The following is a 26,469-nucleotide window of genomic DNA, read 5'->3' on the forward strand; positions in this document are numbered from 1 at the left end:
TCATTATCACACATGTAATATAGAAACATTCATTGTTTACATCGAGTATTGTATTTCAATATTACATGCCAAAATAGTAAGAGTATGATGAAACAAAATATAACACAATATCCATTAGTTTGTTTCGTTCATCCTGCTTCAACGGTTTCCTGAGAATACAAGTTATTTTGAAAACGGTCAACATAAAAATGTTGGTGAGTTCATAAGCATGTTTGTAAAAATGATTTGTATAACTTTGAAAACCACCAGAAAATCCGATATTTTCTGAAAACTGTTTAGTGTGTTTGTGTTAGATCTTGTATTAATGCATGTATGTTATTTTTTATTTGTCTAAAAAGGTAAAGAGAGTGTGGAGAGAATGTAAGAGCATGTAAAGAGAATGTTCCCAGACAACCTAATGTTGCCTGTAAAAAAAATGGTCTTCCGTAAACTTCATAACGTTAATTCCTCTAAGCGAGCCGTCATAACCATACTAAATAATGACAATTTCACCTGTCTTGGCGTCGTTGGACGTCGGTTTTGACTTTGATTATAAGGTTTTCGTCACCCTAGACTGAGTTAGTCTAACTGTAGCGAACAGCTCAGGTGTGGGGTGTCATCCCCATATAGATCTCATCTATACACAAATCATCGTTCTCCCTCCAAGAGACTCTGGTTATAACTACAGGCTACGATCGTACACTTAATAGGTGCCAACTGACAAAAACTCACTAGATTTTTAACCGAATTTACGCGAAGAAAAAGGTATAAACTCCTTCCAGGCCCAATGATCCATGTAAGTGAACCACTAAGGCATCGCTAAACATGTAAATCATTCAAGACCCAATTGGAATGAGATTATATAACATGGGCCCGAAATATATATGAAAGGACAACTAAGGCCCATTTCACATGTAAAGTATTTACAGGCCCAAATAGCACACAAATAGTATCCAAGGTCCGTCGCACATGTTAATTGGTCAATGAGGCCCAATAAACATATATAGGACCTCTTACACATAAAAATGGGCCACTAAGGCCCAATAACCTAGAAAACGATCAAATTAAATCCATTTGTTGGTTTATCATTGGTTTTAGCTCAAGTATTCACTAAAATAGCATAAAAAGAAGAACGCATATAAAACTCATTCCCAGGCCCAATAAACATGTAACTGGACTACTAAGGCCCACTATATGTGTCTATTATTTCCAGACTCAAAAGGAATGTGAATGTCTATCCTAAGCCCAATATACATGTAAAAGGACACTAAGGCCCACTAAACATGTATATTATTTCCAGGCCCAATAAGGATATGAATATCTATCCCGAGCCCAATATACATGTAAAAGGACACTAAGGCCCACTAAACATGTATATTATTTTCAGGCCTCATAAGGATATGAATATCATTTTTGTTATCTAGATTAGTTGGATCAGGCGAAAGCTCGGCGAGTTAGGGGTTAACTTAATGGGTTGGACCTTCATGAGAGTGTCGAGAATCGATGGGACTCGACGATTCGCACGAGTGCATTCGGCGAGTATGGGCAATTTGGACTGTTAACTAGAGTTTGACTTCTGTTGACTTTAAGGACTAGTCAAAATGAGAAATGGAGGTCAGGAAAGGGTAAAATGGTCTTTTACCCATTTCTAGGGCTAAGAGTGTAAGAGAGCTCATTGAATGGTGTATTTGAGTGTAAGGAGAATATTAATTAGAGATATTACCCTTGTAATAGGCGGAGGCTAGATCGAGAATTCCGAGCACGTGATTTTACTAGTTAGCTTATGAGGTGAGTCTTCTCACTATACTTACCAAGAGTGGTAACTTTATGTGATTGAGTTGTTTTATGTGTTTATCTATGTATTGTAATATTTTGCATTATGTCTTGTGATTATGTTGAATCTTGTTGCTATGAGTTTACTAAGTTGGAACCGGAGGGTTCCATTGAGACACATTGACCAGAGGGTCTTATTAAGTTATGGCTTAGAGTGGCTAATGAGCTATGTATGGTATTTTGGGGAACTCACTAAGCTTCGTGCTTACCGTGTTATGTGTTATGTGTTTCAGGTACTTTCGATGATCGTGGGAAGGCCCCGGCTTGATTGTACACACACTCTCTTTGGAAACATATTGGGAGGATCCTAGTTTATATGATAATCAACTTTTGATAAATAAATTGTTTGAAATAAAAAAAGTTGGTTTGAAAATATTACATCGTTACAAATATGATTTCTCTATAGCTAATTTAGCTTTAATACCAATCAGTCACACCCCGGCCGGGGCGACAGAACACGTCGGGGTGTGCGACTTAGTTCATGGATCACGAGCAAATTGAATATACATCACAAGTTACAACAATAACATAACGACGGTTATATTTCACTTTAAGGTTCAAATATATGGCTCCAAGAATAATAATAATAAGTTCATAGATTGCCTTAAGAGATAGGCCGATAAAACAAAAGCCAGATAAAACTATATTACCCGAAATCCATGAACGTTTCTTCTGCTAAAAATTGGTTCACTGATCTCTTAAGAATACATGTGGTTTGAAGGTTAACACAAAGGTTGGTGAGAGTTACAGGTTTTCTGCTAACCATAGTAATCATACTTTTAAAATGTCTGAAAAGTATTTCCCATGTAGTTTAAACCATGTTTGATAAAGAGTAAATCATAAGTAAATCCATACTAGAAATGTTTGACCAAGAGATAAGTCATAAATAATTTCATACTTAAAATGTTTGATAAAAAGATAAATCATAAGTAAATCCATACTTAAAATGTTTGATAAAGAGAGAAACCAAATCCATGGTTTCTAGATAAATGATCAAGTTAATGCTTATAGTGAGTTTCATAACCGATCTATGTTACTAGATGTGACCCCTTACAATGCTTCATTAGACGTTGTGGATAAACTAAAGATAATTATCACCCGCTTCGATTGATCTGTTGAGGTTGTAGCTAGCAACCACAGATAGGGGTGTCAATTCATATAGATCTATACATACGTATCTTACTCCGAGGATAAATGGTTATAGTCAAGAGGGTATACTAAGTGGTTAATCATAGGTAATGAATAGTGTCTCACTATAAAAGCCATTAACTATGGTATGCGATAAAGATCACTATAAACTTACAGTAAGTTCAATGTATCCATAAAAGATGTAATAGCCAACGAGCCTAAGGCATATGTTGGTAATAGCCAAACTAATGTTGGATCCATAGTCGGCCACCATCCCACAGTGGTCGTGAAAAAAGTCTATCTGCAATCAATCGGAAAGAAAGTTTAATTTCCATTAGCATTAGCAATTTAGCATGATATAATAAAATAGAAATTGAAAAACATCTAATTTCAATAATAAATAAGAGTTACCCTGGATATGAAACACTCAGAGGCATCCATCATACGCGGTGGTACAGGTGCATAGAGGATTGAGGAAGCTTTTTCGGAGCCAAAGAGAAGCACACCAATCATATGCACATGGAAATCCACCATCGCTCGCTCGTATAAAGTCTCCCTAATCTCCTCAAGTGCTTCGGCCCTTTCTTGTCCCACAGACGTCTTGTACTGAACATACATACAAGCAAAAGTGTCAAAACCTCTTGATAACAAATGATGCCTTGAAAACCACCCACTTACCCATCCCCATGACACCATGAGACCAGCTTCTTCTTGACTAATAGGATAAGAAAGCTCCACAAGATCATCTATCTTCTCAATCTCACCCAAAGATATCGGTTAGTCCTTCCAAGGTTAACACAAAATAATAAATTTAAGACATATACCGATAACAACATATAGTATATGCTAATTGATTTTTTTCATCTGATAAAATCTGTAGGGTATGACGACTATACTATATTTTTATTATAACCGATTTTGACTATTCAATAACTGAAAATTTAGACAAGTCCAGCCATCTTATTCCTCTATCTCCGTGTATCCAACTGAGCAAGATATGAATTCAGTAGGTTACGTCGACTTAGGAGTAGCATCATTGATCAGGTTTGGGTTTAAATTTTTGTTTTAAAACAGTGCCCAAATATATATTCAATTACATGGCCAAACGAGATCAAAGCATAGTTGAGTTCGCAACTTATGACGGTAATTTCTGTAAGGCCCATTTCCCGTATGTCCATCCTCCACGGATGAACGGATCAACGGGTTCCACTCCGACCGGTAATCAGTACCTCCTTTTATCGCATATCTGTGTAGTAAAGCGACGACCAAGCCCGATACAACAAGCAAACACAGAAATAGACGCCTTACGGTTATCATCGATGAACTAGGGTTTCGAGACAGAAATACGAGAGATGATCATATTCATATTACAGACGTATTATCACATTCTTGTTTTTTTTCGGCTTTTCGCTTTTTAGCTTCTGCATTTCTTTGGCAGATCGCGCTTAACTCCTTTGTTTGTCAGACAAGAATAAGGGAAGGAACGGAATCCTTATAATATAGGGTTTTTGTCATAAAATCCCTTAATTTTACACAAAAAAAACCGATTATGCCTAAAGTCGGCTTTTTTGCCACAAATGCCTCAAATACCAGAAAATTGATTCGATTTTTCCCTTCTCCCTGATTTTAACTTCTATGGCCGGTAGCCCACCTGGTCTTCTTCTCAAACCCTCTCTGCCTTGATGCCTTCACCACCATCTTCGATTTTTCCCTTCACCACTGTCTGCTTCTTCTATCGACGGGATCCAAAGAAACAAGAAAAAAAATCACAACTCTCTCACTCTCCAAAATCGATTAAAGGTTCTTCTTCCACTTCTGATTTTGCAGCTCTCTCACTCTCTTCTCTTACTTTGTATTATCGATCCACACTCACCCAGTAAGACCTCCGTCTTCAAGCATCGTATGCAATACAAAGGATCACACGGATTGATTTGGACCTGCAAATTAATTCATCAATGAAAAAGAGAACTTGTGTTCTTAATTCATCAAGATTATCAAACACAAGGGTGCTAGAATTGAGATTAGTCCCTATGATTTGTAGGTCTCTCTTTTCTTGCTTTGTATTATCAATCCACACTCACCAAGATTCACAGCTTCCTTCTCCTTTTTTTCCCTCAAATTGCATAAAAGAATCGAGTTTCATCCTTTAGGTCGACTAATAGGTTAAATATTTCTTTATTACTTTCTGTGTGTGCACTCTTCTCAGAAAGAAACTGACTTCAAAATTGAAGTATCAATCACCTTCTTTTTCTCTTAATCGATGGTGGACTAAGGTGATGGCAATGTTGTTTATATGGGTTAATGTTTTTTTTAGATTTTTATGTTGCAATTTTTGTTTTTAGTGTCCAGATGTGCTTATCAGGGCTAGATGGAGTTTTTGTAGGTGGTATACGTTGGTTCTGAAAGGTGAAATGGGATGATGGTCTTTCACATTTGGGTTCACCGAACACCCACCTTCATCATCATCATTGTTGTTCTTTCTATTGATAACCTGCAACTAGTTAAAAAGAAGGGGATGGGTTGATTTTGTAATCCATCGTCTTTCATGGCACCTGCTCAACTAGAAATTGAAAATTGATATGTAGATCATTGATTTGTTTCCGATCAGAAGATAGGAGAGAAAGAGAGAGAGAGAGAGAGAGAGAGAGAGAGAGAGAGAGAGGATATCGATTTTGATGATCGATGTGGTGGGGATGGTGGATGATGGACGGTACTGGTGGTGGTTTGTGTGTAGCTGATGGTGGTGCTGGTAGCAAAAGGTGGTGATGGTGGAAAAGTGTGGTGGTGTAGGTGATAAGTAAATATAAGGGCTTGTATTACAAATAAAATTAAGGGCTTTTATGACAAAAAAAAATCCCTTAATAAATAGTATAAAAGAATGTCACACGATTTAGTTGTATGGTTATTTTCAATTAATTTTTTTCCACATTGTATTTTGTGGTTTTTTCGTTTTATTAATTTTCACATAATATTTAAATGCAATAATTACAATAAATGTAATAATAAATGTATATTTATCTAAGTTATTTGTTTAATTTAAAAAAAAAACAAACAATTTAATTTTAATAATTCAATATTTTTTTTATTTTTCTTATAAATTCAAACTTCTCAAATGTTTAGAATTTTATATTTTTTTCCTTTTAAAAGTCCGCATGAGTCTTACACCTAATCTGGAATTAAAGGGTAATGAAAAAGAAAAAAATAACTCATTCTTCATTCTTGAAGCAAATCCCATGTTTTCATTGTACCTTTTGTTTTGTTTTTTTTTTTTTAATTTCGTACGCTCCCCATAATCGTATCTTCCTAAATTGCCCTCTATCAGCCTCTCATATAGGAAGCGTATGCACAATATCACTAAAAATAAGCATCCTAATTTCAAGTGATTGAAGAAAAATATCGATTTTGCACTTGAGGATGATCACAATCGCAGCGCTTTCCCTCAAAATCGCAGAGTAATTTCCAACCAAATCGTTATAAAATTGTTTCCTGTGACGCATTACATAATCAACCATCAAAGCTTCAAGGTAATTTCAAGTATATTTCATCACGACTCCAAGAATTTAGAGGTTAGTAGTTTTTTTTAACTGCGTGTTTGTATGTTTGTTGCATTATGTGTTATTGACATTCATCTGATATGGTTTTTTGTGTTCTTGACATTATTCTCTATTCCATTTGCTAATTTGCTATTCAATGTTCTTGACATCTATCGTTTTGAAGCTACTCTTATATTTTTGACATGAACATCCATTTTTTTTTAAATCCTTTCACTAGTCCTTTTAAAAGTCCTCATGACTCTGTGTAATAATGCATTTGCAGTCACTTATTTCCTTATTTTGAAATCATTTAAAAATCATCATGTCATCTTTGTTAACCCTTATAAACTAATTTTATTAAAATATAAAAGAACTTTGACTTATTAATAAAACTTATCATTCGTCTCATCCACCTCCTTTTTCTTCACCTTCATTTTCCTACCAATTTGCTTGCTTTATAAATTATTACACTTGTTTAAAGCTAGTTCCAACTATATCAATCATTTTCTGCTAATTTTCATCCATGTTTTTTACTATTATGCCCTCGAGCTGCAACGTTTTATTTTATGCCCTCGAGCTGCAACGTTTTATTTTATGCCCTCAAAAATAGGATGCTATTTTGTTATGGCTTGCTTCCTGGACCAATTCCACAAATGTGTCCTCAGCTAACACGAACACCTAGTGGCAGATCAAGATTTTTTTACTTGGTTATTTTACATTAAAAAAAAGACCTCACTTGATTATTTAGTGAGACCAAGTAAAAAGACCTCACTTGATTATTTTACATAAAAAAAAAAAAAAATAAATAAAAGAGGTTTGGGACCGATTTAAGTGGTTTATGTCACACCCCTATACCAGAACGGCGGAAACATCTAGGGACGGATGGTGTGATTTCATGTACAGTATCATAACAATTAAATAGTAATAAAACATAGCAACTCAAACATTAATACATTTATAATACAAGTTTACATCGTTTACTACTTTGTTTTGCTCAATAGTTAATTATGAATAACAAAAGTAGAAAACATAATGCAGCAACGTCGGGCCTCAATGTGTGGTGAATACCTGTCTACTGATTCTCTGAGAATACAAGTGGTTTTGAAAAGTGTCAACAATTAAGTTGGTGAGTTCATAAGCATTTAGTGCGAGAAGGATTTGTAACGTTTTTAAGAAAATGATTTTTGTATACTTCTAGAAAATCTGATATTTCCTTTAAAAACGAGTTGTAAGTCTTATACCCAAGACTAAAAATACATGTATTTTCTTTGTATCTTTTCCTTATAAAATAATAATGTATGTTTCCATAAAAAACCAATATTTTTTTATGTATGAACTGTAGATGTATGTATTTCCTTTGTATACTTTCCTTATAATTGTAAAATGTATGTTCCCAGAAAATTCAATATTTTCTGATGTATGAAAACTGTAGTCTTAAACCCTAAGACCGAAATGTATGAGTGTTGTTGTACTAGTATGTAGGTATATCTTTTTAGAAAAATTAATGAAGTGTAAGCTTCCCGTAAACCGAGATAGTATCGTTAACCCTTATGTGAGTTATTATAACCATGTTAATGTGACTGTTATGCCTGAACGACGTTCTTCAGGCGTCGGAATCGGTAAGACATTTGTCACCCTAGACTTGCCAGTCTAACTGTAGCGAACAGCTGAGGTATGGAGTTGTCAATCCCGTATAGATCTATACACAACGATCTTTCTCTCTCTCCAGGAGACTCTGGTTATAATGCAAGACTTAAGGTGTGCGCTAGGTAAGTACGGTGAAGAGAATGTCTCACAAGAGCATTAACTGATTTACATGAACTATGACTCCTTTTTCTTGTAAAATGAAATAAGTATATCTTTAAACAATTTTATGTATCTTCTAAAATGTAGGTGTGGTTTGTAACTTCAGACTATACCAATTATAGTTTATCTTGTTTGTTTGAAACTATTTATATAATCTTTTATATAAATATGAATGTGTATTTTCGTCTAGTATGAAAATATGAAATCAAAACATAATATTTTGGGTTAACACCCACTAAATTAGTAAATGGGTATAATGTAATCATTTTTGCTAGAAAAACTATCTTTTAGAAAAAGTTTCCAAAAACCATGTAGTTTTACAACCATAAATTTTCTCATGATTTTATAACATAGATTATGTTTGTTTTAACAATATGTATATCACAAATATTTATACCAAAAACTAGTATAAACCATAACTTATGCAAATAACATTTTATCTTTAACATAAAGATGAAAACATGTAATTATTTGTGGGATAAACAAAGGTTTACTTGTACCCCCCCCCCCCCCCCCCCCCCCCTTAAAACATGAAAAAGCTTGAAAATATAGGGGTATGAACTCACCTTGAAAGGATTTGTGGGTTGTCTGAAGTGATGAAGTGAAGATTTCAAGCCTAAACTCTTGGGTGAGATTGTTGAACTTCCTTGGAAAGAGTATTATCCTAAGTGTTTAACACATAATAATATGTGTAAATGATATGAAACTAACATAAATATGTATAGGAACACTTAGTGGATCACGAAAATGCTTACCAAACTCTAGGAATGAACTTGAAGATTTAAGCTCCCTTATAGCTTGAATTTAATTCTTGAGAGAAATGAGAGGTTAAACCGGAGATGGAATGAAGAAATGGGTGGTTTGGTGGTGATGATCTCGTTTAAATGAAAGGAGTATGAATGATTTGATATTTTCTTGGAAATTTGATGGTTATAAGCTTGGGTATACGTTGGATAATACGTAGGAAACTGTGAACTTGCATGGGAAATAGGTGGAATATCACATCTTAAGGTCAACCTTATCTACTGGAAGCATTCTTGGGGGATTCACTTTAGTTTGCGACCATAAAAAATGTGGTTTGACGGAAATCCCTTGGTGCATGATCCCACTTATTGATTTCGACCAAACATTGATCCACTAAGGTAGTTTTCGGCCAAGGAATGACCCATTAAGGTAGTTTGCGTCCAAGGTATGTCCCATTGAGGTGATTTCGGTCCTAGGTACCTTGTTTTGGGTTTGATTTCGGTCCTAACTTGTCCCCACAAGGTGTTTTCGGCCATAGTGGAGTGTTATGCTATAAATCCTAAGAAATTGTTTAATGTGTGCTTTCTTGTTGACTTGTCAATGTTAATTACATAATGGTTCCTCAAGACTTATATATATATATATATATATATATATATATATATATATATATATATATATATATATATATATATATAGGGTGAGGTTCAATAGAGAACCATAATTAACCAAGGAACCAATCTTTTTTTCAACTTTTAGAACTTATTTTTTATCAACAAAAAACTAAAAATATAGAAATTCATAACTTTTTATCCTTTTTCCAATGATATAAAATTCAAATTTTTTTACGTCAAATTCACAATGTGAATCTTCGAAAATTCACAACGTGAATCCGAAAAATATTTTTCACATTCACAATGTTAATATATGAATTTAGATATTTTTAGATTTTTTTTCGATAAAGAATAAGCTCTAGAAATTGAAAAAAAGATTTGGTTCCTTGAAGAACCCATAATTATGGTTCTCTATTGAACTTTTCCATATATATATATATATATATATATATATATATATATATATATATATATATATATATATATATATATATATATATATATATATATATATATATATGATAGCTTATAAATCAATGCCCTTTTTGGCTTTCAAGATTTTATCGTATTAGGGTTACAATTTAGACATTGTTTGATTCAAATCTTTAAGGTTGTCACAGTTTAGAACCTCATGTATATCATGCATTGCAATAATGTTCACCTCCGATTCTTCAGTCATGTCTTAGATTTGACAATTCATCCTCCAACAAAATGTTTGTATGCATCTTCAATAAGGGTAGCTTTTATCTATGTTGTATACTGTCAACCTCTATAATAGCTCTATTTTGCAACACCTTCAATAATGTGTTTAATGTTAAAAGAACAATTATGGATTTCCTTAATTAAAATGAATAGACAAAAATGAATAAAGAAACTTGTTCCATTTAGTACATCACTAATTCACTACATTGTGGATTGAGATAATTAGTTTAGTAAATTGGTATTTTCATATACATGTACAGATTAGTGTATGAAAGTAATGAGACTTATCTACAACAATGAAGAATGAATAGAACAGTATTTGTTCAGTTGTGTCATATGGTTAAGATTGATGACAAGCTAAAGGCATCTAGGTATCTCCAAATCAACGAACAAGTAGCAATATTTTGTATATTTTGGCCCACCATGTGAAAAATCGTGTGACGACTTTTCAGTTTCGTAGATCAGGAGAGACAATTAGTAAACATTTTAATAATGTAGTCAATGATGTTATTCGATCCGAAAAAGAACTGTTTAAGTTTAAAAAACTTGAGCCTATATCGAAAACTTCAACAGATGAAACATGGAAATGGTTGAAGGTATTTTATTTGCTCAAATCAAGTTTATATTCGTAGATCATTCTTAGTTAGTATACTAAATATCATACATATTTGATTTTGGTTTTAGGGGTGTTAAGGAGCAATATATGAGACATACATAAGTGTACATGTACAAAGGAAGACAAACCAACATAAAGAAATTGAAAAGGAGACAAATGTACTTGTTGCTTGTGCTCTTGATATGCAATTTATTTTTGTATTACTAGACTGGGAAGGATCTGTCTAAAGTCATAACCTAATTACTTGATAATGAATTTATCTGAATTTGGTGTTTGGCATTGTAAAGAATATTCTTATGTTTATTCAGATATTAACTCATTTCGAAAAGACCCAAATCTCCTCTCCCATATAAAATGTCTATAAAATCTATGACATTTTCCAAGCGATGACGGACACAGAAGAAAATAATCAGATATTTATACAACATTCAAACATTCAAGCATAACATATGAATGAAAAAGGAAAAATGGATGGCTGATTTTCAGGGGGGAAAATCAGAGAAGGTAAGAAGTGGTTTCAAAGTGCAAATTCGGAGATTGATAGGCTTCAAGTAGAATGAGACTGTATTACAAATATTGTAAGAATTAAAGGAATTTAAGTATATAATAGCTTTCGTAACGTTCATTTATCTAAGGTGAATGAAAACCACTGTCATTTAAGAAAACAATATCATTTTACATATTTAAGTTTAAAATGACATTATAGTTGATTTTTCGAATAATTTGGGACTCGCATCAATGTAAACTAGAAGTGTGTACATGAACTTAAGCCCTCTTTCTTCCAAAGACATTTTCCACATATCTAATCTAGATCACCAGAACAAAATCATCAGCAAAAAACATACACCATGGTACCCCTTGTTGAGTCTCTTAAGAGATGGCGTCCACAAAATAAGAATATTTTCGAAATCATGAGGGATTGTTATTGATTAATTTTGTATCTTTTGGCATTTTCTAATTTAACCTAATGTCTTACCAAAATACCCTTATTTTAGAACATCTAATCCGACTACAAGACCATGTTTGGTAAATTAGTTGAAAAGCTAATTGGTAGCTGAAAACCTAGAAAAACATAATTCAAATGCAAATAGACCAATTGAACAAAAATTCTCCAAAAAAGATAATAAACTAAAACAAAATCAAAGAAACATGCCTCAAAAGAATGTACACCAATGCAATGAATATAAACGTCCAAAAATAATCACCTATCAATATCGTACACACCAAACCAAATACTCCAATCTTCATCATCATTATTAATCAATCAGTACAAAGAATTGTACGTGAAACAAGTGGCAACAATCGACATTATGCAAATCACAAGTGAAGGCAGCAATGTGACATTCAAAAGTTTGCTTTCCCCCAAATACCCTGCAAGTGTGATTGTGCCATCTGCAATCACCCGAGCAATCGTTCCCGCTTCTGTTGATAACAACCCCCCATTGAATGTCCCACGTGACAGCCTTGATGACATCACCCGTGACAGAAGCGCCAAATTCACACCTAATGCAATTCAAACACCCAACAATAATCATGAGTCTTGACATAGGGACTTAATGGATTAAGCACTTAATCTGGACAACATACCTTCTAACACTTCAGCCGACACAAACATGATGAGTCCCGAAACAACATATTGTGGGACAGAGTACGGAAGGATGACATGAAAGCTCATGAGAATACCGAAACAGACCATGATTTCAGATGCTAGTAAAATTTGTCTGGGAAACATAATTCAAAATCAAAATAAATTACATATAATTATAAAGAATCAGAAAAATCTTGATCTTAAAATGTTACTACTTTTTTACCTGTCTTCAAACATGTTACTGATGTAGCTTCCAACAATCATATTGACCGGAAGAACAGTCAAACCGAGACAAGCAAGAAAGATTGCAACTTTTCCAGTAGTCCAACCGAAGTAATACGTGGTAACAACACTAGATTCTGATAGCAAAATCTCCATCGCGTATTTTAACATGAAATAAATCAAAAGTTGAACCTGAAAATTAAGTAGTAAAGTCAAAAATAGTAGTCAGAGATAGTAATACATTTATATGTATGTATGAAGTCAAACCTTGACCGAAGGTGTGAGCAATCTGTAGGCTGCTCCTATAGAATTAACGGGTGCCCGTGAATCTTCTGTAGTTTCTTCACTAACATCACATTCTTGGTCTTCATCTTCTTCATCATTGTGAGGCTTAGAACTTATGAGCAGTGGTTGAGTAGTTGAACCCTTTTCAAGAACATCGCTATTCGTGGGAGCTGGAGTTTCAATCCATAAAGTCAAAGTCAAAGTCAAAATCTAGTATATCTGATTATTCATTAAATAAATAGAAAAAAAAAGACATACCCGTGGTAGATTCGGGTGCATGATTCTCATCCCTTGGTTGACCAGGTTCTCTAAAAGAGATCCATAACCAAATTAGATAAATCAACCATGAAAAAGACATAATCCAACCAGGGGCTGTATTTTGGTCAATTGTGATCTTATAAAACTTGAATTTGACTTGTAACAAACCAGCAAGTGCGGGCCCACAAGCCATTCCAAGAGCACTTGCACTAACAAAACCTGCAGAAGCCTGCATCCTGATCTTTAAAGGCACACAATCACTGATATACCTTCTGTTCACAGCTCTAGCTGAACCAAGCCTGTAAATTTATATAAAAAAACCAAAGACATGGTCAAAATCAGGTGTCAAAAATTAAAAATTACAAATTTTGAAACTCACCCGCAAAACACACGACCAAGTAAAAGCACTGTAATGGAGTTCATATCATAAGCCATTGCATACATGACATTACCCATGAAAAGAACAATGCTGCTAAAGATCAATGGTCTGAAATATGATCTGTTTGACCAAGCACTGAAATAAACAGAAGAAAACAACTGTGCAACAGCCATGGCACCAATCACAATCCCACAAACCGTTGCAGCAGCTCCTAAGCTCATGGAGTAGTCATCTGCTGTTGGAACAATGATATAAGTGTTGACCATATAAAGAAAGGTGTTGACTAGGTTCAACATAAGTGACATGAAATGGTATCTTTCATCATCAATGTGTTCTTCCAAAGGTGTTGGTAATTCCTCTTGCATGATCAGAGCATGTTGCCCTAAAAATGTCAGGAAATTTGTTGAGTAGCTTAATCTGTCCACTGCTGCTATTATGGTGTCGATTATTGGTTCCTACAAACAACTTGGTTAGGGTCAAATGTATTTAAAAAAAAAATAGCAACCTACTTTCATTGATTTGTTTATTATAACATCATAATAAGAAAGAAGATTGAAAGTACAATGCTATATTTTTTAAACCTGGAGAGGAAGAGCAGGTTGATCATAAATTGATAGATAGCTCCCTTGACGATCTTGAAGCTCTGCAAGATTTCTAGATATGGCACCTACCACTGCACCTAAACCCTGAAAATTCCATTACATGAGTATTAGAAGAAAATATAAAATAAAAAGAAGAAGAAGATATAAAATACATTACCACATGCTTAAAGACTTGCTGAAGTTGAGAATAAGGATGATTTGCCCGAGTTTTTACATAGTAATCAGTAAATCTATAACCGAAACGTTTATCAAATTTCTTGAGAATTTTACGCAACCCAACTGCATTAATCTCAACAAAAAACAATAGTTTCAATAAATCTCTTCCAACTTCTCTATACGCTTCCCTTAATTCATTTATCTTTACAAAATCTGGTTCCTGTTGAAGAGCATCTTGTTGTAACCCAAGCGCCTCTAATCTGCTTGCAAGCAGCCCTTGTTGCTCCAGTAGAAAAAGAACAATCTTCTCAATCTGCATGCATATAAGTTTAATTTTATTTTATACAATTTTGGTTTAATTTGAATTGTATAAATTTAAATTTTACCTGGTTATCGAGCATTCTTGAAAAGTCTTTGAGGACATATCTGCGTTCTACCCCTCCTGCCTCAATCTGGCGAGCATATTGTTTCACCTTTTTCTTCATGAGCTTGTAATTGATGTAATATCTGAAAATTTGGGAAGTTGAGACAAATTGTAAACATTTATATAATGATTTTAAAGGTCGTGAAATTAAGATATCTTTTGTACAAAATGCAACATACCCATTCCATTCTTCAATCTGTCTATCCTTCAGCTTCTTCCCGAAAGCAACCATCTTTCACTGCACAAAGTTTAATAATAAAATTAGAAAACTAAATGTCATTGAAAATGATAGAATACCTGATTTAGATCATATCCATAACCAATTTTCTCAAACTCCAATTCGAAGACACCAAATCAAGTTCCCAATTTTGAATTGGTGCAAGATGGGTTCAGGATTTAGGGTAGAAAACTTCCAATATGATTTCTAAACCACAGATTATATGCTCCCAAACATTACTTGAATCTAACTTGCATGATCAGTAAACTCCAATATGGAGTACTCATGGATCATCAATCAATAACTCAAAACAAATATTCAATCTAAAGTAGCAGTTCTTGTACTCAAATTAAGAAACTGAATTGGAAAATTCAAAATTGTGAACAAAAGAGGTACAACAATAACTGTAACAAAATAGACAATAAAGCAGCGACTTGTATAAACAAGAACTCGGTAAAAACGCCCAACTGCTGAAACACGATACAACTTCTTGTACTCTGTTTTTTTTTTTTTTCAAACAAAGAAACCCAGTTGGGGAAACTCAAGTTACAATACAATATCGTTTTTGTGATTTCTTGATTCAAATAAAGAAACCCAATCGGAGAAACTGACATCGCAATACGATAACTTGGAATCCGAAGAAATTAATTCATCAAGAAAGTAACCAAACCTTAATTGGGCAGCTTCAATGAGCATCAACAAAGACGCAAAAGGGGAAGATTTGTTTTTTCTCTGAATAACAGGGGATTTGGGGGCTGCTGAGCAAGTGTATTTAAAAGAATCAAAATTGATTAAACTAATTTTCCGAAAATAGAGCAGGTAGGATTTGACTGTAATTTCTAAAATACTATGCTAGATTTACTGGGTTGGGCGTTCCGTGATGTAGGCAGAGAAACGATGAAGGGTGACAGAATGAGAATGGTGGATAATTGGAGGGTGGACTGGTGGCGCTCATCATCTTTGTTTTGTTCTCAATTTCACCCCTTCGTAACTTCGTTTTCGTTTTCGTTAAGTTGATAATTAAAAGAATCAATGGGATTTACCCAAAAATATTTAAAATAATTATATTACTTTTTGGATTCAATCGTGAGGTCAATTCCATCTTAATGTTTTGAGGTGACAGTTGTTTAATTATGGTCCACTAAATAATAGTAATAATATTCTTCAAAACCTACCAAAAATATACTCACGGCACGTCTCATGGTAAATGATTAATGCCATATTTCCTTTTATAATAACGTTTTATTAAAATATAATTTGTTATTTATTAAGGAAAAAGACGTTAACCATATTGACCGTAGTTCAAGAATTCGTATTCGGCAGTTAAAGTTTGTACCTAGTATTACACTTTATTTAGAAGTTCAATCAATTAAATTGTTCAAAACTATTTGATATCTTAATTTACATTATTAGCTTCTCTAAGTATATTAGACAAATAAATCCATTTATTTTAAACAACTCCATTACCAGCGCCGGCCCTAAAAGTGTTTAAAATGTTTCATCGCATAGGGCTCCGATAAAAATAGAGCCCGAAAATCATCATATTTACCTAGTAAGATTATATTATATATAAAGTTATTGACATATTATCGAAAAAATAAATAAAAATCTTTCAAACTATTAATACTTTTTTGTTTTATATATATATATATATATATATATATATATATATATATATATATATATATATATATATATATATATATCCTCTTTAATAAATGAAGGTTTTTTTGCCACATGTTATCTTCTCCTTAATTTTGACACTTGTCATTTTGTGAAAATTTTACAAATATTATTTTCCACTTGTCATTTTTAGGGATTTCCATTTTCATAAAATAAAATTCCATAAAATTGTGATGGATTCTATAAGGAAATAAAATCACCTTATTAATCTATACTAATAAATAAAACTCATTTTCTGCCACATGTCATGTCCTCATTGTCATATCCTCATTGATTTGGACACATGGCATTTTAATAGATTTTTAGAATTTATTTATTTCCACATGTAATTTTCTAATTTGTTCACATATCATAACTTATTTCGGTTATAATATTGAGAGAAATAAATGCTTTCTTGAAAAAGAATTGATATATTTATAATGTAATAAATGTCATAATTAATGAGAGCTCTAAAATTGATATTGATATTAAATTTAATGTTTAAATATTGATATTAAATTTTTATTTTTAATAAACTCGTGTATTACACGGGTCTTACACCTAGTTTGGTAATAAATTCTCATAAATACTTCAAACGATTTAGATTTTTTTGCAAATTTTCAGAAGATTACGTCACTTTATGTAAAGTATTACATTATAAAATATTTTATATTTATATACTTTACATCAAGTGACGTAATCTCTTAAAAATTTGCAAAAAAATCTAAATTGTTTGAAGTATTTATGAGAATTTATTACCAAATTAATATGATGATTTTATTTCCTTATAGAATCCATCACAATTTTATGGAATTTTATTTTATGAAAATGAAAATCCCTAAAAATGACAAGTAGAAAATAATATTTGTAAAATTCTCACAAAATGATAAGTGTCAAAATTAAGAAGAAGATGACATGTGACAAAAAACCTTCATTTATTAAAGAGAATATTTTATATTTATATATTAATATTAAAATTTTATTTTTAATATATATATATATATATATATATATATATATATATATATATATATATATATATATATATATATATAGATATATATATATATATATATATATATATATATATATATATATATATATATATATATATAGAGAGAGAGAGAGAGAGAGAGAGAGAGTATATAAATTAAACTGAGGTCTTTTCTAAAACCTTTGATGCAGTGTATATATTAGGAGGCCCTTTTACCTTACCTTAGTTGGATTCATAGTACCCCACTTTTAACTAGTTTTTTTTATTTTATACAATAACAATATATGTAATATTTAAGAAATTTCTTATATCAATGTATTTTTAGGGGGCTTTTTTTATGTTTGCACCGGGCGATAACTCAGACTTGTCTAATGTAAGTATATGAAACAAAGTATATATAATGAAAATGTATCCATACCCAATATTTTTTATTTCGTACATAATTAACATGCGACACATATCACTTTTTGTTTGAGAGAGAGAGAGAGAGAGAGAGAGAGAGAGAGAGAGAGAGAGAGAGAGAGAGAGAGAGAGAGAGAGAGAGAGAGAGAGAGAGAGAGAGAGAGAGAGAGAGAGAGAGAGCACATGGTGACTCTCATGTTGGGCAGCAATGTCGGTTTTCTTTTTTTCCTTTTTTCTTTTTTGTATTTATGTGGTTCTTGAAATTATTATTTTTTCATAATATTGCGGTGTTAATAGCTTTTTATTTATTTATTTTTTGAATCGTATCAAGAAACAATTTCTTTTTTTCTCAAATGTAAAAATCAAAAATTATAAATGGAACATTACAGAAAATGTACATATTAATCTATACACATGTATGCCATTTTTTTATTTGAATGTTAAAAATAGATGTTACTGTAAACTAAATTAAACAAAAATGACAGAAAATGTACATATTAATCTATACACATGTATGCCATTTTTTAGGCACTATCAGAATTGTTCAGCATGTCTTCTTTTTAACATTCAAAAATTGTTTGTTTGGTGGAAAACAAGGTGTAGATCCTTCAATATCAATCTTGATAATTAGATCTACAATAAAGGCTAAATGATTTAATGTTTAAAATATGATTTTAATTTTAATTGTGCAAATCAACGGAAGAACGTGTATAGCAAGCCATTAGGCATTGCTTGCTTAAGTGATTACACTATTATTATAAAAGTCAAAATCTTACTCTTTGTATGTTTACCAACATATACAAGAAGTTAAATTTAAAGATATATTATCACAACAGCTAATATAATAATTTTGAGTATCATCAAAATACAATAATTTCTAAAAAAAAAAATCAAATTAATTTTATCGCAAATATTTTAGTAAATGGACAACAAAATTACGTAAATTTAACACCAAATCCCTATCAAATTCTCAGCCATACACTAAAAACACCACCTTAAAAACGTATATTTAATATTTTAGTAAATAAAACATCTTATCTATGTTGTTATTATAACTTTTGCCCATCATACGGACTAGGAACAAAACAAAGGCATTTAAGGGGATCCACCACCCAAGATGTGGACATATATCAAACCAACAAAGATAAAAATGCTTGCTAAAGAACCAATCTAACTTAATTCAACTTATATGTGACATTCTTGGTAATCATCTTAGCACGAGAAATTTGATTAAATTGTTAATGTAGATAACTATTAGATGAATAAAACTATTATTTCAATCTATACATGCCAAATATGAGATACTCAACCGATGTCCTTAATAAATTATATACTGGTACAAGTGAGATCTACACATTATAAACAAAATCCAAGATTTGAATATGAATTGAATAATAATATATCAATGAGTTGTCGTTGTTTAGTCGTTTATAAACTTATGAAGAATAGATACAAAAGAGAATAATGAAAAGGGGTTCAAATAATGTATGCTCACTAAGATGTGGTTGTCTATATCATACACCTACAAGACTACAGGATTTAAATTCATGTGATTATTATAATACTCACACGTCCCACCAATCTTTTTCTTTTCTAAACGTTTTTATTAAAATATGAGTTTCTTTATACACATATATCATGGGCAAAAATTTGCTTTCATTTAATGGGTCAAAATCGTTGAAAAGCAATAATTATAGAATGTTTTTTTTAATGACAAAAAGACGATATATAAAAAAAACACTACACTAGGGTCTATTGGTGCCCAAACTTGATTTTTTAATCGGGTCCGGGCCACTTTAAAAAGCGATCCGGTTTTCTCCCAGTGAATCATGAATACTTGTTTGGGTATTAAACCAGTCTTTGGCAGAAAGCAGCAAAAGCACACGCAAAAGCAGCGATTTTTCGCTCTTTGTTGTGATCTTTTTTTCAATCACAGAAACCCGATTCGATAAACTTAGAAATTGAATAAATTATTACATTAAGAAAAGAAACCTAACCTTTATGGCTTTATTGGGATTTGGGGTGTTACAACGAGCACAAGCGAACACACAATTACAAAAGGTGGATTTTTTTTTGTTTTCTTCTCAGGAGAAGAGGGGTATGGGGGACTGGTGAGTGATGTGTTTAAAGATTTCCAATTTAATTGAACAAATAATTATCCGAAAAAAGGGCTGGTGGGTTTGACTGTAATCCCAAGAAATTAAGCTGCAATTTGGTGTTTTGGGTGTTTGGAGTTTGGAGGGAATAGTTGCGCTGATCCTCTTTATATAGTTCTCAATTTCACTTTTTCTTTCGTTAAGATGATAATTATTCATGGGATGATGGGATTTAGTCAAAATTTAATACTTATTATTGATGAAACCCCATAAACATTTAGTATTTATTCGTGGGTCATTTGCCTCTTTATGCTTTGCCAAAGACAAATTAATGCAACAAAAACAATATTGAGACTTTGAGGTGACAGTTGTTTAATAGTCATCCAATAAGATGATAATATTGTTTATATAAATTCCAAAGGGATATACTCATGGTATCTACAATGAGCTTATACAAATTTCTATTACACATCAACAATCAAAGCAAACTTTTTGGCGTTCTTCCTTGTCCTTGTTCATTGACCAGAAGGGAACACCAATGGGATGAGGCAAGAGAAAGATAGCTAGTTTCAATAAACAGTTTAACATAATCCTCGACATTATTTTATTTTTTTTCATATATTTACAGTATCTGGTGGACTTTATAAAAGCTTTTGTTACTTATATGTGACACTTACTTATTTAGATATCATTTATTTCAACAAAGTTCAATTCGTAGTCTATTCCATGTCTATTCATGGTATCGTCTTTTTATCGATAAAGAAGAATATAAGTGTTAGCTTTGAATTTAAAGGGAGTGGTTTGGGTTATGAGCCACGCGAATTCACAGTATCTCTTTGGCCACATAATTAAAGGTGGAACGGGAAGATGATAATATTATGCATCATCACGAATGATAATATAAATGCCACACATAGAGTTATCAATTTGTTTTGGCTAGAAAAAGAAAATCCGCAAACGAGTGAGTGTAATTATTCATAATAATATTTAGACGGATTGAGATAGTTTGACATTTTAGCGTGGGGTTTGCATGTTTAAGGTTAAGATTTTGTAAATATGTTGTGTAGTGTTAAATTGAAACATTAAATATGTTGGAAAAGTAGGATTTGAAGAGGTGGTAAAGAAAAAATGAAAAAATAGAAATGCGTTGTAGTTTGGAAGGTGAAGAGATAAAATTTCCAATAAGTTTAGAGGATGAAAATCACGTTGAAAAGGAAGGACGCGTAAGGAATATATGATATTAATGAAAATGTTTAAAACCTTATAAATAAACGCGTTTATTCTATATTGAAAGGGAAGTGGACGCATATGAGATATATGATATTAATGAAAAAGTGTAAAACCTTATAAATAAACGGGTCTTTTTTGTTGCATTTGGTGTTGATTTTGAGCATCCTCGGTTTACCTAAAAAAAGTTGCTTATAAATAAACGGGTTTTTTCTATATTGAAAATTCATACTTTAACATTATCCATTTAATTTTTGCGTCGTATTATATCAATCTGATTAATTAAAAGGGTTGAAATCTTTAGGAAACTAATTTCTTTTTGACTATTTGAGATAACATCTCGATAACCTCATGAGGTGTTGTCTATAAGTTTTTCAAATATATTTTTATATGTTTTCTAGAGGTTTTCTAAATATTTTTTTATGTTATTTTATTTTCTTCATTTAACTTATCAGCTAGTTTTTAATTCTTATTAATTGTTGTTATTTTATAAGCTGTCGGTTAATCTAAATTTTATTAAGACCTAGTTTTTACTTAGTTTGTCAAAGTAGTGGTGAGCATTTGCACCGGACCAGTTTTATAAAAATTGGTGAACCTTCAACCGAACATGTTGAGTCTTTTTAAGTTCATGTCCAGGTTCGATTCCCGGTTCTTGGATGTAGAAGTGATCATTTGGACCGGATCTATTATACAAAAATTTGTGAACCTTTGACCAGACATGTTGAGGCTTATCAGATTTTGGTCCAGTCCGGTCCAGAGGTCCAAATGTTCAAGAGATCTAAATATCAAGACAAATAAATAAGTTTGTTTACCCTAAACTATTGATGCAAATCCATAATTAATTACATATAAAGTCGTATTTTGTTATTCTTACGTGTATATCTGTATTGAGATTTAAGAGTTGAAGATATTGAAAATATAAAACAAAAATTAAATTGGGGAAAGTCAAAATTATTAAAAGAAACTTATTTCTTTTTAATTTACAATTTCTATATGTTTAAAAACTATTAGAACAAGGCTTGAAATGTTTTCACATGAGCAGGCATAATTTTAACAATGCACAGGTCACATGGTGATTCGCATAGTGGACAGTAACGTCGGTCTTTTTTGTATTTATATGGTTCTTAGAAATTTTAGATAATTAATTTTATATTGCTAATCTGTTTGGTATATATATATATATATATATATATATATATATATATATATATATATATATATATATATATATATATATATATATAGTCAAGATCAAATAAGAAGGAAATTTTTGGTAGGAAGGTAAGAAGTTTTTTTTCTATATATTTTTTTCGCGAACAATCAAAATGAATCATTAGATGATTCATTTATAAGATGATTCACAAGAAAAAATTCTCAAAAAAACATCTTGATGATTCATTTATACAATGATTTTGTTATTATTCACTAAATTTGTCACAAAAGTGATTTTTTTATTAATTTACTTAAAAATGAATCATAAAGATGTTTTTTTGGGAATTTTTTCTTGTGAATCATCTTACAAATGAATCATCTAATGATTCATTTATTTTGTTCGTCAAAAAAATATATAGAAAAAAAACTTCTTACCTTCCTATCAAAAAAAATTTCTTACCGGATTTATATCCTATATATATATATATATATATATATATATATATATATATATATATGTGTGTGTGTGTGTGTGTTGGTTCCCTTGAGAATAAAAAAAAATTAGAGATTGTGAGATATGTGTATAACCGTTTGATTTGCTTATGTTTGTTTCTGAAGCTATGCGGTGGCATATTTGTAATTATGTTGGTAACTTATTAAACTAACGCCGTTAATTTACAATTGTGGGGCTATTGTTGTAATTTTACAAAGATTGATATGAATTTTGCAGGCTACGATACTGTAACCGCTTATTGTTTTCTTTTCTTTCTCGATTGAAGTCTCAATTCGAACTCTCAGGAAACCCTCTTTTTCTTTCTTTATCTCATTTTGCCCTAGTTTTCGTTTCTTACTTGTTATTGAGAAATCGGTAAATATCTTCAGAAGAAAATATAAACGAAGTTGCATCTTCCTTAATCGAAATGAAAGGTTAGAATACGAGCTATTTTTCATTTTATTGATAATACATGTTTTTATTAATTAGTTAATTGTCGTTTTATGTAGATAATGGTGTTTTTTTGTTTTGATTCAGTAGGTTTTTCGTCATTTTAACTTCATTTTGATGATTGTCTCGTTTAGGTTTGATATGTTTTTTATTATGTTTGTTTCTGGTGGTTTTTGATGTAAGTTTTTGTTTATATTTTCACAGATAAGGATTTCAAAAGAAACTATGTTCGAAAAAAATTCAAAAATCAGAAAAATATCGAATGCGGTAGAAGTGTTGTTATTTCCGAAGGTACAGTTCAAAAAAATCATCTATGATTAGAAGTAGAAATAAACATATAACCTAATGTTTGAAGTTATTTTTTGTAATCATAACTGATTTTTTTATTTTTTCAGTGTATTGAACATAACATTTAGTTATATGTTTATTTTTACTTCTAATCATAGATGATTTTATACGTTTGTTTATAATTATTGGTAACTAGTAATGATAAATGTATTTTTATGTATCAAACATGAATATAAAGTTATTTTTGTAATCATAACTGATTTTGTGGTTCTTTTAAGTGGATTGTATATAACATTTAGTTTGTATTTTTATTTGTTGTTCTGTTTATAATCATTAGTGAATAGTAATGATAAATGTATGTTTTATTTTTTACTAACACTATTTTTGTAATGAAAATTTTGTTAAAAAAGGGAATGTAGATAGCTCAAGGAAGACACGCTCATCTTCCAAAAGAGAGAAGGCAAATGAGGTGTCGCAAACGCGTTCAAAGACATCAAAAAAAACAGTTATTGAACAACCAAAAGTGAAGTTGAGGGTTAAGGTCAAAACTGTAAGTAAGAAACGTGAACTATCTGATGAAGATGATTCAAATTTTTGAGTCGTCCTGGATCTTCAAAGAAACCAAAGAGAGAAACTAAAGCTTTGAAGAAAGATAAAAAAGTTGTTGTTATAAAAGAATTTCCTTCATTGAAGAATAGATGTTCACCCGGGTCATTGTTGGGTGTTATTCAAGGTTTAAGTAGAGAACAGAAGGATTGTGTTAGGGCTATAGGATTTGGGAGTTTGTTAGGGATGAAGATGATTGACGTACCGTTGAAGATTGTTTATTATGTTCTTGATCATTTTAATTTTGAATCTTTGAAGGTGGAGTTTGATAATTGTGAAGTTAGTGTTGATAGTAAATCTATTCAAGAGATGTTAGGATTACCATCTGGTGGCTCATTACTTTCAAACATGGATTACATTTCAGAGAATAATGAAGAGAGTTGTATGTTTGAGTGGAAGAAACAATATGAAAATATTGATAAATTGAGATTAAAACAGCTAAAGAATGAACTTGTTCAAACTAATGCTGCAAATGACAACTTCAGAATCAATTTTTTTGGTTCTTTTTATTAATACTTTCTGTGAGTCTACAAGCATGGGTAAATGTAATCTGAATCCATTGTATGTAATCAGAAGAGATATTGATTTAAGTAGCATTGACTGGAGCGATTACATTGTGGATTGTTTAGTAAGGACGAAGAAGGTTTACAATCCAGAGAAAGAATCTTCTTTCTTTTATGGAGTAGCAGCATACCTTATGGTACGTGAGTTATTTTTTGATATTTATTATTCTTGTTAGTTGTAAAAATATGTTTGTTTTTATAATAAATCATATATGATTTTATTACATATAATCATATATGATTATGTAGTATAATTTTTGTTTAATTATATATTACACATCAAAATCATATATGATGTTATATATGTTTTTTGTAGTTGTTGGACGTAGATACTTTCAAGTTTGATCATTTGCAAGTCACACGTAAACGTCCAATTATTTTTTATTGGACGTCAGAGAAGATAAGGTTTCTTAAGGATATTTTACAAGAAAGTGGAGGATTTGGATGTGGACATGTTAATGAAGCATATGTTGAAGAAGAATTTCAAGAATCTGAGTATAATAAGGAGGAATCTGGTGGTGATGAGGTTGAATCTGATGGTGAAGAGGATTTATGTGATGAGGATGAAGAAGATTTTGATGTTAATAAAGTTAGTGATGTGGAGGTAATTCTATAGTTTTATTCATTTATGATTTAATTAGTTTATTCATTTATGACTTTTTATGTTTAAGTATTTTAGTTGTAAGTATCTTTTTTCTTATGTAGGTGTATAAAAGTAAAATTTCATATATGTATCAGATGATGGAAGATTTGAAAAAGGATCTTGTTGTAAAGATAGATGAGGGAGTGTTGAAGTTTCCTCAAAGTCAAAATTTGAAAAATTAGAAATTATTATTTCCTGTTGAAGATTTAAGCACAGAAAGTTTTGATTTCTGTTATGTTTCACAAAAATATAAAGAACCGATATTAACACCTGGTTTTGTTCAAGTTAATGATGAAGATTGTGGGAATGATTTTCTTAATGATGATGAAAATGTTGAAGATTATGATCAAGGGAAATGTTCTGGTGGTCAAGGGGATGGAAGTGGTCCACATGAGGGCAATATTGGTTTGAAGGTAAAGGTGATTATGATGAAGATGATGAACAAGGAAGTGGAAGTGGATGTAATAAAGAAGAGGACATGAATTTAAACTCTGTTGTCGAAAATGTTACTAAGAGTGTGGGTCTAATTGATAGCCAGGAAGGTGTATCTTTTAGTCAATTTATTTGCGATCCAGTTGTTGAAAGTTTTTTTAAAACTTTGGATCAAGGTAGGCATATTTTATTATTATATATAGTTTAATCATATATGATTTTAATTTTTTATATTTGAATTTTATAGGTACTGATGGTTGTTTAAATCAGAAACTAGTTGAAGATGATGTGAATTTGAATTTGACTGGTATTGATGATGGTAAGTATTTATTTCTGTATTTTTAATACATAAAAAATATATAAATATGTTATATA

The 26,469-nt window shown here is 31.4% G+C and overlaps 1 protein-coding gene and 1 long non-coding RNA gene across 2 annotated transcripts; one reads left to right on the top strand and one right to left on the bottom strand.

Annotated features, from left to right (window-relative positions):
- The first annotated feature begins 3,990 nt into the window (after positions 1-3,990).
- On the top strand, positions 3,991-7,746 carry LOC111920786 (uncharacterized). The gene is made up of 2 exons (XR_008230645.1): positions 3,991-6,506; positions 7,512-7,746. It is a non-coding gene; the product is annotated as an uncharacterized LOC111920786 (long non-coding RNA).
- A 4,387-nt stretch (positions 7,747-12,133) lies between these two features.
- Positions 12,134-16,092, bottom strand: LOC111920788 (SPX domain-containing membrane protein At4g22990). The gene is made up of 11 exons (XM_023916343.3): positions 15,757-16,092; positions 15,049-15,107; positions 14,832-14,952; positions 14,447-14,758; positions 14,269-14,373; positions 13,688-14,142; positions 13,309-13,607; positions 13,033-13,220; positions 12,767-12,957; positions 12,543-12,676; positions 12,134-12,458 (listed from the first exon to the last, which is right to left on the bottom strand). Exons 2-11 carry the CDS (start codon positions 15,099-15,101, stop codon positions 12,220-12,222), a joined length of 2,097 nt encoding a protein of 698 aa, XP_023772111.1. The 5' UTR covers positions 15,102-15,107; positions 15,757-16,092; the 3' UTR covers positions 12,134-12,219.
- Positions 16,093-26,469: the final 10,377 nt, after the last annotated feature.

Source organism: Lactuca sativa, chromosome 3 (genome assembly GCF_002870075.4).
Source record: "Lactuca sativa cultivar Salinas chromosome 3, Lsat_Salinas_v11, whole genome shotgun sequence".
Taxonomy (NCBI): Eukaryota; Viridiplantae; Streptophyta; class Magnoliopsida; order Asterales; family Asteraceae; genus Lactuca; species Lactuca sativa.

What these genes read in the sequence shown, in the direction of transcription:
- LOC111920788 (XM_023916343.3), bottom strand. Translation starts at nt 15,101, where the DNA reads ATGGTTGCTTTCGGGAAGAAGCTGAAGGATAGACAGATTGAAGAATGG. An exon ending in AACCTGCTCTTCCTCTCCAG is followed by an intron (nt 14,143 to 14,268) that starts GTTTAAAAAATA and finishes AGTTGTTTGTAG; the next exon opens with GAACCAATAATCGACACCAT. An exon ending in TGCACCCGAATCTACCACGG is followed by an intron (nt 13,221 to 13,308) that starts GTATGTCTTTTT and finishes TTGAAACTCCAG; the next exon opens with CTCCCACGAATAGCGATGTT.